The 20,973-nt window shown below is 39.6% G+C and overlaps 1 protein-coding gene across 4 annotated transcripts in view; it reads left to right on the top strand.

Annotated features, from left to right (window-relative positions):
- Positions 1–20,723, top strand: part of ARHGEF28 (Rho guanine nucleotide exchange factor 28) — a 304,052-nt gene extending 283,329 nt beyond the window's left edge. For all 4 annotated transcript variants that reach the window (XM_039242075.1, XM_039242076.1, XM_039242078.1 and 1 more), the window contains one exon: positions 19,570–20,723. In XM_039242075.1, coding sequence (XP_039098006.1) covers positions 19,570–19,733 — 164 coding nt within the window. In that variant the 3' untranslated portion in view covers positions 19,734–20,723. The remainder of the gene's footprint in view (positions 1–19,569) is intronic.
- The last annotated feature ends 250 nt before the right edge of the window (positions 20,724–20,973 follow it).

The following is a 20,973-nucleotide window of genomic DNA, read 5'->3' as shown; positions in this document are numbered from 1 at the left end:
GCCATAGCTACAGAACATCTAACCCTAATTGACCGCATTACGTCAATGGTTGCATTATGTCAGTATGTGCCCTGGAAATCTCATAATTGTACTTGAGCTCCCTGAGTAGGTTTTTCTACTAGAAAGAAGTGTTGAGAATGGCCAACAGTCCTTTGGTTTAAATCATTCCTCACTTTAAAATTTAAAAATGATCTTAATCTCCTTTTGAGTTTGGTTCCTCTGAATCAATTTATTCTTATTAGTCCTGGATAAACTGATAAAAATCAAGGTTCAGCATGACCAGGCAGTACCTCTTATTAGCACTTCTCATAATTTGGATTAATTACGTGTGTAATAATTTATGAAATGTGTGCCTGTTCCAGTATAGAATAAGCTTCATGGGATTGCGGAACTATATGTGTCTCCTTCATTAAATGCTCTGTCAGAAGCACCAAGCACACTGTCTGGCATGTAATGAACATTTGATAAATATTTGTGACGTGAATGAAGGAGTTAAGGCCCATACTCTTTAGCAGAAATGAGGGAAACTGTGAGCTTGAGCCACACAGGGGGACTCTCCCGAGGCGTTGGAAGAGGTTGAGAAAAGGCTGCGTTCCATGGGGTGTGCTGGTGGTTAATGCAGCCATGCTAGATGAGCATCTGGTTAGCTAACTGGATGTACTGAGTTTCAAAACGTGTAAGATGGGGGCATATGTTACATGTCAAGGCAACTTTATGCTTGTTTTCCTTTCATACAGGACTTGGGTTCTAGGCAACAAACTTTAATAGTTATTAACTTTTCTTCCTTATTAATGTTGAAATGAATTTGTTTACTGATCTACAGTCCTGTTTTACAGATTGTACAACTCTAAAGCATCTTTTTATGTGAGTTTTTTTCCCATTTAGAACATGATGTACGGCCCCATGGAGCCTTGTGTAACAAATGAAAGCTGAAAAAGTTAAAATGGATTCTTCATAAAATGCTTTCATCTATTCTAAACAAGTAGAAATGAATCCATTGCTGTCATTTAGGAAGATGGCCCAGAAACCATTTAGCGTTTAACAATTTTATCAGTAACTTAGTCAACCTATCTGTTCATTGGGGTATTTTCTTTTTAAACCATAAAGGAGCTCAAACACGAGTAAATTAAACATGGACAGTTAGCTCAACATCAATGAAATACTTTCTTAAACGCTTTTTGTTTTGCCAAATCCTATTTAACAGTCCGGTGTATTTCCCCAGGCAAAACAAATAGTATTTGCTTAGTTAAATTGACTCCGAGAACATGATCCAATTTCTCTGGCCTGACTTTCTACTTGTCTGACTTAAAATATTGCCTGAAAGATCACATACTTCTCATTACAATCTTAAAATTAAATGTGGGGGCATCTTAAGAAATATATCCCTTTGCTTTAGTCCAAACTGAAAGGCACCATATATTCTCAATTGGTCAATATCCAGAAATAACTGGCTGAGAGGGAGAAATCTTGTCCTGTTGTTTTGCACAGATTTGAGCCAGATTTAAAAAAAAAAAAAAAAAAAAAGCCTGGGCCCAAGTTTTGATCTGTGGAGATGTTAATTTGCCATGATAAATCACCGTTGAGTTTCCTTGGAAAAGGGGCCAGGGTATCCATTCTCTTTCTGGATGAGATATTAATTCAATTTAATTTGAAATGTTAGTGCTTGGTTTGAAGATTTACCTAAGGAAAAATGTAATCTTACAAAGTTTCCAGTTATGCAGGACAGGACTCTGGGCCTTTCACCGAACAATTTCACAGTAAGGCTGTGCAAAATTTAATTATTTTCATGATGACTCTTTTCCATAGCTCTCTGTGTGCAAATTTCATTACACTCCAGCTTTTTCTTCCTAAAACATAACATTCTGGATGTTTGGATTAAATATAGAATATTTGGATCATCGGCCAAAAATATAGGACACTATGCTTCTCTGGTGAATTGAGGCCATTTTGTAAGAAACAGTGCTGTAAGGCTTGGGAAGTAACGTTTACAAGCAAAGCATTGGCAGAGTTTTAATTTTACTTAATGACCTGCTTCCTACCAGTGATCTTGGCATCCTGTGCAATGATTTGCAATCAATCAATCATACAGAATGTTGTAACACTGCAATAAGGGCATTGCACTCTGAGAGTCTCATAAATCCACCAGCAACAGAAAACAGAAATGGCAAGCCCAAAGACCTCTTCATGAGAAACCCCAAATGGGGAGGTGATTTTAACATTCTGTTTTCTAACATGTCCTTGGAAGCCAGTGCTTTCTTGTAGATGGTGAGTTCCTATAGTTCCCATTTCTCAAGGATGGTTTGGCCCTAACTGGGCTGTCACTACAGGAGTCTGTAAGGGTTTGCCTCATCCACTCTGGACCCTAGTCATTTAGATGAGGGAATTCTTGATTCTTCTGAATTACTGAAGGAGGCTATGAATTCAAGGCAATAATGTCCAACTTCAGTAGGCCATATTTTTGAAGTCTTTGTAGGAATGATTCAGAAAGGAAGCAAGTTTCCATCCTGGGAATACACTGACATTTGCTAGAGGCAGATGGCAGAAGATGGGATGGTGTGATATTACAAGTCAGAGACTTGACATACTTGACTTTGCCAGAAGCTTCTGGAATCTGCATGTTTAGGATCTTAAGCTTATATTCTTATCATTTCAGATGTGCCCTTGCAATTAACTGTTTAGCTCTGCTGGGTTTTTTTTTTTTTCTCTCTCCTTATTTTAGCATAGTAAATATGGAACTATTAAACATTCTTAAAATTATATAAGCCTAAACTGTTGGATGTATGCATATTGTGTTGTCTTTACTTGCTTCCATATGGTTCTGTTTTGAGGATGTTCTTATAACAAGAATATGGGAGCTTAATGTATATCCCATCTGATTAAAATTGAACCCTCTTTTAAGAAACCGAAGTTTTCAGAGCGGCCTTTCTTCCCATGAGTAGATTAAACTTCTGACTCTTGACAAATTTATTCCTCCCAAAGTGATACTATTTTTGATTATTTGTGAAATTATCCAGTTTGACATGATAGATGATACACAAGTAGAGCTCATCCTATATTTTTAGATGCTTGACGCTTCTGTTCAGCCTGAGCTCTAAAATACCCTCCCAAAGTTTTGCATTTGCAAACGCCTCTTTGTTGGCACAGAGATGGGATGGAGAAAATGTAACAAATGTTTTGGCCAAAATGTGATGGTCTGTTAGTTGGCATGTAGTAATGAGGCCACATTTTGGATTTAAGATCCAGTGTGAAAAAGTGCAGTTGCACACGGATATCTCTCTGGGGACTACAGGCTACTCCTAGAGCCCTTGAAAGGAGAGTACGGCAATCCAGAGAGTCAGCGCTAGGGGGTGGGTGTTAGCTTGCCTTCTGGGTACTCCACTGAACTGTCTTCGCATTTCAAAAAGATTTTTTTTTTAGGTGTCTCTTGCTGATCAAGTAGCCTGAGGGTAATACATTGTGAAATATCAGATACTAAATTCATCTTTTGTGAGCTTTCTCTGCTCGGAGATTTAATGAACCCTGGGGAGAAAGCCCGAAACTCAACTGTGTGAGCCTGAGAGTAAAGGAAGTCTTGGGAAAAAATCACATTAGAATTCCTCTCTTCCAAGAAGTTACCATTCGTCCTCATAGGAGTATAGAAGGATTTTGCATATGGTATTGCTAGTAAATTAAAATATTTTCCCTTTATACTTGTCAGATAAGGGATACAGATATATTAATACATATGGCAGATATGTTTGTCAGATTCAATCTCTTACATACTATTTAGGATAGAGTCACACTCACCCACAATTAAAATACTTTCTCAAACCAATGTATAATACTTCTACAAATTTATCATACTTTAGGTGATGGTTATTGGTGATTTTTAGTTTTTTAGATTATTTTCAGGGGGTTTCTTTTGGTTTAGAGTTTGTTTGTTTGTTTTGTTTCTCTGAGACTCCGTTGGCCCACTTTGAGACTGTATGGTTCAGGAAAATTCCAGAAAATGTATTTCATGAAGGGCTTGATTAAAGGACTGGACCAACACTGACCCAGAAACGCCACGAGGGCTAAAACCACATATAAAATTGGACTTCTGATAGTATCTGCTTTGGACTTGGTAGAGGATTGCGTAAGACAAAGCATAAAAAACCTTGAACTTTGGAGGAGCTCAGTATACATGGTTATCACTTCTTACTATACCTTGTGTTACAAAAGCTCTAAATCTTTAGGAAGACTTGAGCCAATGGACTGCTTCCAGTGGTTGCTTTGGGGGCCTGAAAGAGTTCCATCTCATCTGGGTTTTACCTAAGAAGATCTATCTCAAAACATGTTACACAATTCTCCCGGCTGTTACTACGTGTTACTAGATAGCCAGTTCTCATAATAACAATATTGGGAAATGCTGGTTTGGGGATTCTCCAGACTTTTCACAACTTACGTTGTGCTCATGTATATGGAAAAGTGGCATTTCGCAAACCTTAGCATTTAACCCCAGCATCCTCTTCTCTGGCCTAGCGTCTTGCAGGGCTGCTATTCCTTTAAATATACTAGAGAAAACACTGATGTAAGTGGATGTTGAAATTAACTCATTGCCCATGGCACACCCTTCAAATACATTTTTTTCTCCCTTGGGAACAGTTGAAATCCAAATGACAAATCCCAACAGGATTTACCACCTGGGTTGTCTTTTGAAAACTAAATCCGGGGCGCCTGGGTGGCTTAGTCGGTTAAGCGTCCGACTTTCGCTTAGGTCATGATCTCGCGGTTCGTGGGTTCGAGCCCCGCGTCGGGCTCTGTGCTGACTGCCAGCTCAGAGCCTGGAGCCTGTTTCCGAGTCTGTGTCTCCTTTCTCTCTGACCCTCCCCTGCTCACGCTGTCTCTCTCTCTCTCTCCTAGAAATAAATTAAAAAAAAAAAAAAATAGAAAACTAAATCCAACATGGATTCAAAATAGAGCTTGGTGTAGCCTCCAGGTCAGCACTTGAGCTTGTGGTTAAGGGTTTGTGTCCAGTCCTCTTGAGTTTTTGGGGTCTCTTCCTTGGGTCTTTCCAAAGGCTCCAGGTGGTGAAAGGCGGTCCTCCCTGAAGAAGCAGGGGAGGCCATGTGTTTGGGCCTGGGAGGTCTGATCTGGCTTTGAACTTTGTAGCGCCTCTCCTACTACATCCTTTCCCCACTGTGGTCCAGCCGTCAGAAGTTCTCCCTGTCACAGAAAGGCCAGGGCCCTCCTATTTTTTGTAGACCTCCTTCCTCGGCCAGGCATGTCTTGTCTTCGACCCTTGTCTTCCAACGTGGCTAAAGCTTACTCCTCTTTCAAGACTTTGCTCCAGGGCTACCTAGTTCTAGGTTCCTTTCCAGACCCTCTCACTCTGGGTTAGGAACCTCTCTTATGTAACGCTGTGTGTCCAGTGCACCCTTTTCCTCTTTTGTACCATATTTTTCAGTTGTTTTCCCTTTAGACTCTATGATGCTTTATATAGTTTATTTTGTTTGAGTTATGATTTACATACAGTGAAGTGCCCAGATAGTAACTCTCTTCACTTAATTTTGTGGAAAGTATATCAGGGCGCAGAATATTTCCATCACTCCAGAAAGCTCCCTTCTACCCCTTGCCAGCCAATCCCTACCCCCCAGAAACAACTACCCCTCTGCTTTTCATCACAATAGGTTAATTTTGCTTATTATCAAATGGAATGGAATCAGATACTATGTGCCGCCTTGTGTTCAGTTCTTTTCACTCAGCATGCTTTTGAGATGTATCGATGACCTCGCATGAATCTGTGGTTTGTCCTCTTTTATTACTGAGGAATCTCACATTGATGAATTGACTACAGTTACCCGTTCTTCTGTTGATGGACACCTGGCTTATTTCTCATTTTTGGCTCTTATGAATAAAGCTGCTATGAACATTGCTGTACAAGGATTGTTTTGTGAATTATGTTTTCATTCCTCTTGCATAAATACCTAGGAGTAGAATTATTTCTGGAGTAGGTGCCTGTTTAAATTTTCAGAAACTCAAAGATTTTTCAAAGTGATTATACAGACTGTCAACTTGTTGAGTACAGAGTTGAGGTCTTGTTCCATTTGGTTTCCCTTGTAAACAACAGCCCAGTACAGAGCACACACTCAGCACTTTGTGAAGAGCCAGTGGATAAGAAGCTCAAACCAGTTTTCATTCTGACATATTTTCTACTAATTGACAAAAAAAAACAAAAAACAAAAAAAAAACAAAAAAAACCCGTCAAAGGAATGGACCCTTGTTGGCCTTAAGTATGGTTTCATTCTAGACAGGTAAACATAGGGAACATAGTTCCCCTCTCTGTGCTCCAGGAGCTACCTCTCATTGCAGGATGGCAATACATATAGGAGGTTCAGGTAAAGCTGACGATGTAGATTGATAGGCAATCATATAAAGGTCCTGATCACTGTGACTGTCATGCTTGCTTCTCAGGTAAGAACTCCTAACACTTCCGTCCAAGACCCTCCACAGGCTACTCTTTAATCACATCCCTCCACCTCAGCTCACAAACTCAGAGTTTGTGCAAACTCATAGTTCAGTCAAAGCTTGACAACTTTCCTTTGTTATAGCCTCTAGCATTTTCTCCCCTTTGCAAGAGTTGCAAATTCCAGCTGGAATACCTCCCCACAAGGCTGTCTCCCCCTGTGGACATCCGGGTCAGCCTTCAAGGCTCAGTTCAGATGTATCCTCCCTGCAGATGTCCAGGGTCTGTGAAGTGGTGTTCAGCTGCGGACTGTATTCACCAGCCATTGAACAGGATCTCTTACTTTTCATCTAGTTACCTGTATCTGTCTTTCCGCTGTGTGGTCACAGGCTTTCTCAGAGCAGAGTGCTGAGTGGTCCTTGGACGTCTGTAAGGGTGAGGGCTGCTGGCCACGAAGGGACTAACTGAGGCTACTCTTCATGATCCTTGCTCTTGGTGGCCGATTCCATGAAAGAGAAGTTTTAGGTCATGCTCTGGCTTCTTCTTGAGAAGAGTTGTTTAGAGAAGAAAGAGGTCTATCCAGAAGAGGAAGATCTAGTGCAAACCTGGGGATTCATGTCACCTGGTAGCTACTGAAAGGGAAATTTGCTTTCTTTGGGCTCCAGTGTTAGTCACTGGTCGTATGTCAACAAGCACAAATATTAACAGCAAGAGTAGCTTCATATGACATTTGCATCCATAAGAAAATTTCAAAATAATTTCCTTTAGAGGGAGATGGCTCCAAGAAGGAGAGCAGTTAATCCTATGATATGTATGTTTTCTTTTGATTGCTGTTTTGGCAAAATCCTTATTTTGTCTCTGTTCCGCAAACTGCCTTCTTCTCAAACCTTACCATTTCTAAAAATATTTTAAGTGTAATTTCCAGAAATGTAATATAGTTATCTTTACTCTGATAACAAACATAAATGTGAAAAGAATGCCAAGGGTGTGAAGATCTGCCTTGAACAAATCATTTTTTTCTGTATATTATGTTGTGCTTTTAAAATTATAATCATTTTTGAGTGGCATAAACTCAGAGCTGCAGTTGGAAAATATATTTTGGAGTTTGGTTTCTTGGCAAATGTTACTTCAAACAAATAAGACTTGCAAAAATAATGCTTCTCATTTCTAAAGAGAAAAAGAAATGATGTTGCTATGAAAACTGTAAATACCAATTTCTCAGAATGGAAAGGCATGTTGTTTGACATCATGTCATTTTGTAGTTGATTGGGAAAAAAAAATTCGTTTATAGACCTTTGAAGAATGGGATGCCAGTTTTTTTGAAGTCCAGTAACATGATTATTAAGGAATAGTTAGAACTAGTTAGCTTGGATGTATTTGATTTAATTGCTTGGCTGCTTCTGGGTTAAAGAAATACACTGCATCTTGTACACTTAAGAATTTTAACAGATGCTTTTCCCTCGCCTGAGTCAGTAAGTAGTAAGTGCAGCATTAAAATCTTGCCTTATTCACCTGGCAGTAAAGTGAATTTACGTCTTCTCTCAGCAAAACGAGCAGCGTAACTCTTTCGGTGTGGGTAGGGTCATGAAGCAGGACTTTTCAAAAGAGTCAGCTTCATTGTCACGGTTCTTAAGAGCCCCTTGTCTCTCTGTCTTTCAGAGGGATTCAGTGCCATGAAAATACGGACCTGTCGGGGCGCCCGGGTGGCTTAGTCGGTTAAGCGTCCGACTTTCGCTTAGGCCATGATCTCGCGGTTCGTGGGTTCGGGCCCCGCGTCGGGCTCTGTGCTGACTGCCAGCTCAGAGCCTGGAGCCTGTTTCACAGTCTGTGTCTCCCTCTCTCTCTGACGCTCTCCTGCTCACGCTGTCTCTCTCTCTCCTAGAAATAAATAAAACATTAAAAAAAAAAAAGAAAGAAAAAGAAAATACGGACCTGTCCCTGAGCTGGAGACCTGCATGTCATTTAATTCAGTGCACTCTTTGAAAAGTTGTTCCTGCTTCTTAACAGGGACTCCAGGATTTGATTATCTTAATTTTGGTTTAAAAATTGAGCTTGACATTTTTTTTAAAAATGTCTGAATGTATCTGGATGTATTGTGGCCAATTTCAAACATGTGCATAATTAAACAGGAGTATGACAACCACTTACCATGATCAACTTGAAAAACTTAGGAACTTCTGGCCAATGTGTTTCACCCAGACACTTACCCCCCCACCAAACCCAGTATTATTTTGAAGCAGTATCTAAAAATCATGTGTACAATTTATTTGTTGCATAATATTTCGGTATTTATCTCTAAAAGACAGGTCTCTCTTTTTAAAACTGTTAGAACACCAAGGGAAAAATTTAGCAAAAATTCCATACTATCAACATATAGGCAGTATTTACATTTCCTGTGTGTGTGTGTATGTGTGTGTGTGTGTGTGTGTGTGTGTGTTTATTCTTTCTGGTTTTTTATTTTTATTTTTTTTTTGACTCAGAATCCAAATAAAGGCCTCGTATTGTAATTGGTTACTATGTATTTTAGTGCATTTTTATTGTAAAAGTTTTAATTATGAAAATTCAAACAGAAAAGTAAAGAAAAATATGTATCAGGCATTTTAAGAAATGTTAACTTGTTGCCATATTTGCTTCAGACATCTCTTTGCTTTTTTTTTTTAGAATGTTCAATATAGCATCCCTCCCCTATTTTTCTCTTTTTTTTTCCTATTTAGAGTTAAACCATAGTCTATAATTGGTGCATACATTTCTATAGTTTGTTTTAACGTATGTGTATGAATAAATAATACATATTTTTTGTTTTTATATATATTCTATATACATACATAATGTTTCTGTCTTTTGCAACTCTTTTTTCCCCACTGAGTGTACATATTCAGATAGTTCATTTTAAACTGTTGTATACTATTCCCTTATAGGAATTAATGCCAGCATATTTGTTGCTAATGAAGAGTTAGCAACGGTTCATGGAAATAGTTGTTTCCATTTTTGTTTTACTCTCACAAATGATTCTCAGTAAATATACTTTTATGCATTCCCCTTGTGTATATGAATGAGAGTTTATTTACATGATAACACCTAAAAGTGATGGTGAAGTCTTTGGTGTTCCTGGGTATTATTTCTCTGTAAAGTTTTATAATTCAATTTTCAGCATCTATATATGAGATTTCCAGTTTTTCCAGAACTTCCCCAACACTCAGTATCATTAGGTTTCTAAATGTTGCCAATATTATGGGCATGAAATGATAACTCCCATTTTTAGAATTTATATTTCCCTAATTACGCCTGAGATTCTGTCCCTTTTTGTATTTATTTACCATTTAAGTTTCTTCTTCAGTGAAGTGACTATTTTTATTTTTTTTAATGTTTTATTTATTTCTAGGAGAGAGAGAGAGAGAGAGACAGCGTGAGCAGGGGAAGGTCAGAGAGAGAGGGAGACACAGACTGGAACAGGCTCCAGGCTCTGAGCTGTCAGTCAGCACAGAGCCTGACGCGGGGCTCGAACCCACGAACCGCGAGATCATGACCTAAGCGAAAGTCGGACGCTTAACCGACTAAGACACCCAGGCGCCCCGAAGTGACTATTTTTAAAGGTTTTTTTCCTAACAGCAGATTTTGGAATTTCAGGTGTTCATTATTACTTATGCAGGCAAATTAATTGTTTTCAAATGGGTTCAAAATGTTTTTAACTTTGAAAAATACTTTTTGGAGAAATCATATTTACAGTTTTATGTAGATACTTTAAGATTGCGAAAGGACATTTGTGAGAGAGCTAAGGTCTTTCGGGATGAAGAAAAATCAACCCTATGTGCTGAAGCTACTTAAAATAATGTTGTTTTTGACTCTTCTTTTTACTGAGTCTTTAAGCATCTACCTTCTTCATTTGCTTACTTTTTTCCCACCTCCCGCTGTGCTTTCCTCCATCACCTGTGTACCGCTCAGTAACAGACCCATATTAGTTTACACATGCTCAACACGTCCAGTATCTATCAGCTTTATTTTCCATCCTTGACATTTCCCTTCCAGGATCCTCCGCCCTCCTTTTCCAATAAGCTCTCATTGTTCCAGGCCTGCTGTATAGGAGTCCCCCTTCGTGTCCCTTCTGTGACAGAGCCTGTGTGCTCAGTCCCATTCTTTATCTTTTAGGACGTAATCCTTTATTTGATGGATCTTACCTCCAAATGTTCCCAAGAAAAGCTGTAATGAAAGCACAGTTTTTCCAAATAACTAATTTGAATGGTCTTTTTCATGTCATTTGTTTTTGCTACTTTTATACTTGGTTTTTGTAATACATCTAGGCTTAGAATTCCAGATCGAAACTTATTCTCCTTCAGGGGCACCTCGGTGGCTCAGTTGGTAAAGTGTCAAACTTTTGTTTTCAGCTCTGATCATGATCTTGAACTCAAGGCCTGCGTAGAGCCCTGTGTCAGACTCTGCGCTGAATTTGGAAACTTCTTAAGATTCTTTCTCCCTCTCTCTGCCCCTCTCCCTTGCATGTGCATGCTCTCTCTCTCTAGGAAAATAAAATAATTTATTCTCCTTCAGAATTTTGAAGGGTTTGATTCTTTTGCTTAAGGTTTCTGTTGAGATGTCTGATGTCATTCTTACTTCTAATTCTTTGTGACCTGTTCTCAAGTTTGGAAGCCTTTACCATTCTCTTTTTATCCCTTCTTGGATGAATTGTATTCTATGCCTCTATGTGGTCTTTTGTTAAAATCATACTTACTGGTTATTCAAGACATTTTCTTTGATTCTGAGAAATTTTCTTTAAAAAATTCTTCTCTGCATTATTATCTTATTGGAACTGTTTTCAGTTAAAAGTTGGACCTCTTGAATTCTCTGATGTTTCTGCTTATCTCTCTCTCTCCCCACCCCCTTCTCTTTCCATTTCTTAATGTTTTTGTTCTGCTTTCTGGGAGATTTTCTTCTCCTTAACCTCTTACTAGTCCTTTGGGTTGTTTTTTTTTTTTTGTTTGTTTTGTTTTGTTTTTAATCAGCTAGCATTTCTAATTTCAAGATAGTTTCCTTGTTCTCTTATAGTTGATATTTTACAGAATCTTCTTTTATAGTTGAATGTCTTTTAAATGTTTCTTTGAAGGTATTCATTGGAGGCTTTCTTCAGCTTCCTGTGTTCTTGAGTTCTGTTTTTTAAGTTAGGCTTATGCCTATATTTGGATTAGGCTCTCCCTTTCATATTCCATACTATACCTACTATTGCATATTGGTGTAAGAATTGAATGTTTGACTCAAGGTCAATTGGTGTTAGTCGCTTAAAGAGAGAAGCCCTATAATGCAATGCTATCTTGACAACATCTATTTGATTCTGCTGAGTAGGCAAGGATTAGGCTAAATGAAAATTTAAGGTACTTTCAACACATAAGAATTCGAAACGGGTGATTATCAGGACTTTAATTTGAGTAGATAATTTTTTTTGAATCAGGTATTCACTAATTCTTTTGGCAATACATGTTTTTACCTACTATGATTATAAACTGAAATCTACTTTGATGTTGTTAGATTAAATGTTTTACCGTCTATTTCTTGAATGCTACATCTTAGATTTAGTAAACTCAAAAGGCTGAAGAATAGAAATCTAAATTCTAAGAGAAGCTTATCAATTCATTGCCATCAACAAATACACCCAGGGTATAAAAGATCTTTTCTGAATTATAGTTCTTTTAGGAGATGTTAAATTTTCTAAGCAAAAAGCAAAGGACCATGTCTGAATCTGTATCGTTTCTTATAGGTAGTTATAAACTCAAATGAACCTCATTTATTTTATGAAACAGATCGATACAAATTGTCTATCTTTCTAAATAGATATAAGCCCATACACACACACTTAACCAATAACTGTCATACAGTTGGATTAAAATGGATCTAAACACATTCAGCATCCAGAGGAAGCCCCTAATTTATGGCCACAGTGTCCCATTTACATCACATGTATAGAAGCTACATTGTTGGAATAACAGAGAACCCTTTATAATTTTATAGTCCAAATGTATGTAAGGCTATGCAATTTAAAAAAAGTAGACCATGGAACATTTCAAATGTATACGAGAGTAGAATTGTTTAATGAATTCTCAGCTTTAATGATGACCAACACACAAACAAGCCAGTCCCGATTCACCAGTGCTCTTTTCTCTCTCTTACACTGGGTTATCTTAAAGCAAATCCAGGATAGCCTATGATTTCATCCCAAAATACTTGAGTATCTTTCTTTAAAAGGCAGGAAGTGTTTTTTTTTAAAATACATAACCACAATATCTTTATTACACCTAAATTTTTTAAATTTATACTTGAAATCCTACTGTCAGTACTTGAATTTCTGTCTCGATTTTTCCCCCTTAGTTTGTTTGATCCAAATAATTTCATATATTGTATTTGGTTTGTATATCTCTTAAATCTCAATTAATCTAAATCCCCCTGCCCCTCCCTTTTTTTTAAAGGCTTATAATTTTTTGAAAAGACAATGTTGTTTGTGTTTTGACAAGACATTTATTTCCTGGAAAATAATCATTTTTTAAAATGTCCTACATTCTGAATTTTGCTGCTTGTTTTCCTATAGTGTTATTTAACATATTTTTCTTCCCCTGTATTTCCTGTAAAGTGGATAGTTAGAATAGGTGTTTGATGTTTGACTAGATAGAGGCTTTTTTGACATGAAGAATCTTCCTGGATTGTGTTGTATATTTCCTATAGTGTCCACGTTATGTTTCATGTTGCATCCTATCATGAGGCTGACCATGTCTGTTTATCTTTGTATGATATTATATTGGATCTGTGGATTCAAATATTGTCAGCTTGATCCACCTATTACTAAGCTCTCCCTCTGCTTTTCTCCTAATAACATGAACAGCCATTGATGATAATTGCCGCATCCACCATAGGACTTTGTGTACAGGGTTAAGAGTTTCTAAATTGGAAAACCTCACTTATTTTCAACTTCTTGCCCCTGATCTGTTCTCACATCTTGGTCATCTATTGTTTCTTTCTTAGTGTATATTAGATTTATCTTTATCTACTGTACTGGTTCCCCAAATACATTACATGGAGCATGCCAAGCACACTGTAAGAAAAGTCTCCCTAAGTTTGGAGAATGCCACATACTATTCTTCCCCCTCAGAGACTTATAATGCAAGTGTGCCTATAGGCCTCAGACCTAAAGGTCTGAGGAATCTGCTAAGAAACTTGAGTTACCCAGAGTTTCATCGGCTTACTTGACCACTGTATTCTTTGATCATTAATACCTAATAGTCTCTCGTTTAGAGAAACACTTTAAAACACATCCTAAAGAAGAGAGGGAGGCAGAGGCACTTGCCTCATCCTCCCATGGGGCTTGCTAATGTTAAGGTCACGAGTCCTTAACCTTGGCACCTTATGGGGAGAAAGGAGAGCGAGAGCAAATCAAAGTGCCTGTAACAGACCTGGTCTGTCATACCATGTCTTGCGTTAATCTCATTTTCATTGTATTGATTGCTTGATTTGTTTTCTTGTCAGTTACCTACATAACTCACAGGTGATTCAAATATGTTAATTACTGATAAGAAGATAAAGTCCAGCTATAACAGTTACAAGTGAAAAAATTATCACAGTTTGCTTTTATATGTCACAAGTTTCTTCATGCACACCATAGGCACACACATACATATACCGCCCCCCCCCCCCGCGCCCCCCCCCCGCGTCCCCCCCCCCCGATCACATTTCTGTTATTTTAGTTCAGGTGCACTACTCTAGATGAGGAGTAGTAAAGGAATCATAACACTAGTGGAGATCGTTGGTTTCAGATACCAATGCCAGGTTCATTATCATGCCAGAGGCTCACATCCTATTTGTGGCTCACTATGAAAAATGGAGTCAAGGAAAATTAGGGACGTAGACCAACTTTCGTTTGCTCTAAAGATATCTCAAGTTCTGTACAATAAATGTTTTCCATTAGAAGAAAAACGCTGTGCATTAATGCTCCTAAGAAAAAATAGTGATTGCCAGTAATGCCATCAGGAAACGATTTTTTAAATGTTTCACAGTATAAGCATGAATCAATCATTAAATAGGGAATACAACTTATTTTGCAGACTGGGAACATTACTCAAAAATGTTTTGAGGTGGAGTTATTCTAGGAAAGTGTGAATTTTGATTTTAGGAACATGCACAAGGGATGTAGTAATAAGAAGCACAAGTCAGAACACTTCATTAAAAAAAACAAGAACAGAGCCAATACCCAGAAGACACGAAGCTCTGTTTTGTGAGTTCTGTTTGGAGGAATGGAATGGGATGAGACACAGAGGGCTGAGCAAGGCATCATCAAGGATCCCGACAGTAGACTCCATGTGCTTTTTGTAGCACGGGACTGCTGGGTACCTGGCCATTGGCCACATGTTGAGTTAAATTCTAGACGTCCACAGTTGATATTCATGATGAAAGTTACACTGGTGCTTTTAAATTTAAAGCTTTAAAATTATCATAATTTAAAATGCTTTTCTCTTCAGAAAATCCAGAAAAGATAAATATACTAATTATTTAAACATGATAGACCACCTTTGTTGACTTATCACAAGCTTTTTCTTCATGATAAGTTACTCTTAAATTTGCTGTTCTTTGAAGGCAAGATTATATGCAGGTTTTGACTGTGAACATGAGCTTCTCAATAGGTAGCTTTCCAAATACTGGCATTTGGAGAACTCTACGTGGGCTCAGTCAGATAGGTGTTGTTGAGAAGAATGCAGGTAGAGGGGTGGGGCATAGGTCTGGAAATTACCTTAAAAACATTATCTTAGATGCAGCTTAAGATAGTAAATTTGCATTTCTTGAGCATAAAACAGTTTAAAAACCCATTCATTTGTTACTCCCTCAGAATATTATTTGGTGAATCACTGAGCCAAAATCCAAATGTATAAATTCTCATATAGTAGAAGTTTGAGAAGCCAGGAAGGTGATTTCAGTCCCTTCCTTCATGAACTGAAGCCCAAAGACGAGAAACGACTTGCCCAAGGTTACATTTTACCTTGTGGTTTACAGACTGCATTCAACTCTCAGTTTAGGAGAGTTAAACTCTCAGTTTAGGAGGCGCTTCGTTCATTGTTAATATGGCACATGGCTGCATGTTACACCTTGAGTTTATAGAAAAGAACCAAGTATCTTGTTGGCTCAAAAGAATAATGATGGTTAGCCGATGGAAGGAGGCCTGATTTAGCTTCCTGCTAATGTCAGCTTTTCAGGAGCTGATTTCTGTAGCTGTGAATCATCCTACACTCCAGATTCTCGTCCCTGATTGTCTGAAATTCCAACAGCAGGTGAGAAGTGTGAAAATGATAGATGTAAATGTCAACCAACAGGTTGCAACTAAGGGCTAAAAATATGGAGATTTAGGCAACCGTCTGTGGCTATCAGTATGTGGTGCAGTGCATGTCCCTTGGTACCATGGGTGCTTTTTGGCCCCCCCTCCAAAATTTGGGTACTTGGAATTCTTTAAACTTCATTAGCAGACCGACTTAGACCCCACAGTGGACCTCAGGCAATTTCTTGTTAAGGGTGAAGTTGTAGGGTGTGAAAATCTTTGGTTAAGTAAAAAAAAACCCTGCATCAAGATTTTATTTCTCTACTTTGTTTAGGGAAAGAGGGAAAGTTGTATAGAGACACTAGATGGAAAGGTTTCCTGTAGCCTGAAGTCTTGTTTCATTATAATAGCATTTGCTTTATAGTTGACAAATTAGGATTCTATTAAATTAATATTTCTTTGCTTAAAAAAAAACAGGCATCCTATTTTTATGTTCAGCAGTTTATAGGGATTTTGATCACAAAACTGGATGATTTTTCTTCCTCAAGAATTCTGCTTTCAGGACCAGTGAGGTTTTATTTTAACAAATGTTTTTTCTCAGTTTAAGATTCCATATAATGATCCTATTCTCTAGGGTAGAAAGTGTGGGGAAAGGTGGCTGACCTTGAGAAGTATACAGTTGCTGTGCTGGCATTCTCTCAGGGTCGAAATGGAATAATAAAATCAGAAATCATGGAACGGTTTCTAATTTCAAAGATGGGTTGTCTGACCTTGCCTAAATAGTTCAGGTGGAAACCAAGGAGAAACATGGAGAAGGAAATTGAGTTCACCTTCAGGTGACATACATCCACAACAGCCTCCATTAATACATGTAGGGTACCAACATGAGCCTGTCACATTAGGGTCCAGCAAGCTATTTCTCACCTGGAGATGTTCTTCTGTATTTTTACTCTATCTGAAAATGTTCTCTTTAAATCTCTATACTCCCTCACACACACACATACACACACACCAATTAAAAACTAACTCCCCCCGCCCACCCATTTATTCTTGAATCTTTATCTCCCTGAACTAGAGCCTACAGTTTGACATAAAGGAATTGTGATATACATTTGGTTCTTGAATAAGTTGTCTTGAAACCCATTAAGAGGACTTCCCAGATGCCTAGACTCACCACCAGCGTTTTGGATTCTTTGCTACGTGTCTCACAGCCCCAGAGGAAGGAAACATACATGGATTAAGGGCTTCCATTGTGCCTGGCACTGTCACATTTGTCAGCAATCACCTCCCAACCACCTCATTCAGTGGACGGTTGTTTATTCTCCATGTGGTATTTTTGGTACCCTGGCTGGACCTTCTATTGGCTAGGAGGCAGCACTGTAGTGGCTTACATGAGCTTTGTTTAATCTACCAGCATGTGCTAGATGGAAGTTGTGAGGGGTGTACATATGTGTGTTAGCTTGTGTAATGTTAAACATGAGTAGTATAACTGGGAATATTTGGTTTTAGAGGTTAAATGGCTTTATTGCTTCAATGGCTGGGGAAAGGAGTTGAAAGCGTGAATGCATGTTGTGACAACAGACAGACAAGCTTAATTTGTCTCCACGTGTGATAAAATAGCAGAGAGCATTCTAGGTTGATCTGTGTTGCCCTAATAGAAAAACCATTGCGGGGGTGGGGCGGTTTGTGGTGTTTACCTGATTAAATGAGGGAGGGTCCCAATTTTATAATAATCATTATTATATTATGTATCAGTTTTTCGGAGCTTGGAATGTCTTTCTTGTTCTTAATTTTTTGCTGAGTGATTCTTGGAAATATGGTACTTAGGGAGGATAAGTATTAAACATTCAGAGTATCTTACTGTAGCAAAGATGGTCAAGCCGTTTCCATTTTCATAAGAAACTGGAATCCTGAGACTCTTGATCGGATGAGCAAGTAGCGATGGTCTGCTGAATTCAAATCTAGATTAATTCTTAATTGTGTGATGTTGGGCAAGGAATTTAAGTAGCCTTGAGCTTCAGTTTCCCCAACTGTAAATTGTGGGTTACAACATTTTGGGACTTAAAGAGTCATGACTGTGGTAGTAGATCTGGGAAAGGTCTTGTGCCCAGAAGGCACGCTTTGTGTATATGGGGGGTGGGTGGTTAGAACCATCGTCACTAGTTACATGTTCAGCAGTTAGTGAGTCCGAGTATTTGAGGTACAGGATTTGGAATCAGTTAGTAACATCAAGTCACCCAAATGTAAATGGATTTTCTTCTTTGTGCCCCCCTGGCATCTAGAGTCTGGGCAGGCCTAAGCTTTTAGTAGAGCTGTAGAGTACAGCCTTCCTCTTCTTTCCCTCCCCTCTGCCCGGGGTCCCCCTCAGCTTCACAGGCACACGTCAGCTTCTCCAGGTGACTTGTGTTTCTTTCCTGGGGCTCTGGCCGCCCCTCTTCCAGTGGGCCTGCCTCTTCCTGGAAGAAGTGATGAACGAAGACATAGCCAAGTGTGCCACATCCCTAAAGATGGAACAGTGTGGGGACATTTTACTCTTCCTGCCGGGCCTCGCTTCCTGCCTTCTCTACCAGCTAGAGCTCCTTGTCAGGAGGGCAGAAGTCACAAGCACCTTTATCATTAGAATGCTACCAGTTATGTGTATCCATCTAAATAATAGAGTCTTTGAGTAAAATGTGGCCATGTTTATAATGACCTCTTGCTGATGACTGAAGAAGGAGCAGGTGGGCTTCAAGCCTATGCGTCTTTCTACCTGGGTTTCCATGCCTTCTCCGCCTTTTGCTCTGAGGCCGGCTATCTGTAATCTTGCCATATAAGTGAGCCTTAGGAAGGGTGGTCATTAGAACAAGGGAAGAGAAAATGGTTTGCAGCAAGAGCCTTTCTTTTTTTTCAAATAGGAACCCCTCTTTGCCTTCCCTTAAACTATATATTAGAGGGTTTTTACCAGAGAAAGGGAAAATAGACTATGCCCTGCTGTTACTAGGTAACCAGAAAAAAGAATCCAGCCGTATCTGATATTGGAACAGTTTTCTCTAGGAGTCTGGCTACTCTTGCTAAGTGGTTGGTATAGTGTTAATTAGATTTGCATAATTGTGAGGCTGGAGGGTCTCCATCCTTCACCTCCTTTCTCCCTTCCCCACATCGATAAAATCCCAGCTATATTATTTGAGGCTTGAAGTCAGTTCTTGCCTTTGAGATATGCTGAGGGAAGGGGCTGTGCAGATGCAAATAGGGTTCATTGCACATAGCTAGAGTAGATACTGTATTTCTAAGACCTTGAACCTGGTTTTTTTTTTAATAAAAAATTTTTAATGGTTATTTTTGACAGAGACCGAGACAGAGTGTGAGCAGGGATGGGGCAGAGAGAGGGCGGAGTCACAGAATCTGAAGCAGGCTCCAGATTCTGAGTTGCCAGCATAGAGCCTGACGCGGGGCTCGAACTCACGAATTACGAGATCATGACCTGAACTGAAGTCGGACGTGTAACCGACTGAGCCACCCAGGCGCTCCTTGAACCTGTTTTTAAAAATAAGTGGGCACCCTTGTTGTGCAGTAGTGGTGTTTCATCTGCCCACAAATGGTGACAAGTCTTTATTCATTGGACACTCCCTTAGGATTATTTTTGTCAAGGTTACTCTTAGCCATGGGAGACATTTGAACACACAACCAACCTCGTCTTGTCGATCTGTTGATTAAATCATTTGATTTGACTGCATTTTGTTCCTTTCTCCTTGGACTCCGCCGTTCTCTCGGTGGCAGACTATATGGGCACTGCATTTCCCACGCTTAGGGAGCTCTGGGTTATAGTATCACCTGCCTTGGAGGCCTCAAGCGGATCCTCCTGACCTGTGCCGTCTGTCTGTTGCAGATTTGGACCTCTCTCAGGCTGAGTTTCCACCCACCCGTGACTCACATCCACACGGCTCTCAGCTGCAGACATGTTTGGGAGAAGCAAAGCTAAATCTCCGGACACTGACCAGACAGGACGGGGAGACGGGAACCGGCGCTGAAGAGAACATTGTTTACCTCTAATTACATTGTCATCATTTTTCCAAACAAAACACAACACTGGACTTTGGTGGAGATTTTGTTCCTGTTTCCTGATGTTTGTGTGAATGTGTCTAAATTGCTGTAAGAGTAATAATATTTCACGAAAGTTCAGTTTCGGGGCAGGAGCCCAATTAAATTATTGAAAGCAGCCCTGTTTGTATCATCGTTCGCTTATCACACCCAATTTCTGGTTTCTGGAGGAGAAATTAACCTGAACAAGGAGCAGAAATATTTGCAAAGTTGTCAGGACTCTCAAGTAAAATCCCATATGGCATTTTCTGCTGGACCATCTGGTGTTTGAAATGCCTTGCTTAAGATCTAGAAGAAGCAATGTGGATGGCACGAGTGATATTCATGATGGGCAGACTTTCACAGCCACAGCAGGTGACTATGGCGAATGCCCCCCAAGGCAGAGGAGGATGTGGGAAAGTCCCTGTCTTGGCGAATGTTCACGGGGGCTAACTTCTCTGTGGGGAGTCCTGGGGCGGGTCCTCCTGGCGTGCTCTTACGTCACCCTGCCACCAACATGTCCCCTCTGGGGGCTTGCTCCAACCCGGCAACCACTCTGCTGTGGACACAATCTGGACACTTAGGACCACGTGCTTTGCAGACTCACTTTCTTGGTCCTAAAGCCGGTTGTTTTCCAAGCCACGGTTCAGCCTCATCCTTCAACACAGCCCCGAGGTGGAGCCCTAGCCAGTCCATTTTGATGTAAATAGAGACGCTCCAGTAGCACCCAGCTTCTCCCAGTTGGCCCTGTGTCAACTCGGGGGCCCCAGAGCAAGAACAATGACTACCCCATAGAAGGGCTTCTGCCCTGCGGTTCTTCTGGGACAGAAACTCTCTGGGCAGACCTTGCTGCCTGTGTGTGCTTTTCCACCAAGGAACATAGCACATCCTGTCTTCAGGGTCTCTCTGTAAGAAAATAAACCAGGAGATGTTTTCAGTTTGTTCTTCAGACATATTTGTATCTGTTCTGCTCAGAGTTAAAAAAAATATCTTTCACCTCACTATTTTACTTCGGAATTTTAATATTGTGTAAGACATTAGTAAAATAGACGTTTCACACACCAACTCTCTCCCCTTACTAAAAGTGAAAATCGAGGAGTACTGAATTCACCCAAATTGCAACACTTAGGAGGAGGGAGCTGTGATAGGAAGGGGGAAAATTGGGGGCACCTGGGTGGCTCAGTTGGTTAAGCCTCTGACTCTTGATTTCGGC

The sequence above is a fragment of the Hyaena hyaena genome, unplaced genomic scaffold (assembly GCF_003009895.1).
Source record: "Hyaena hyaena isolate Hyena2069 unplaced genomic scaffold, ASM300989v1 scaffold_205, whole genome shotgun sequence".
In the NCBI taxonomy this organism is placed as follows: Eukaryota; Metazoa; Chordata; class Mammalia; order Carnivora; family Hyaenidae; genus Hyaena; species Hyaena hyaena.
This window is presented reverse-complemented; position numbering and strand designations above follow the sequence as displayed.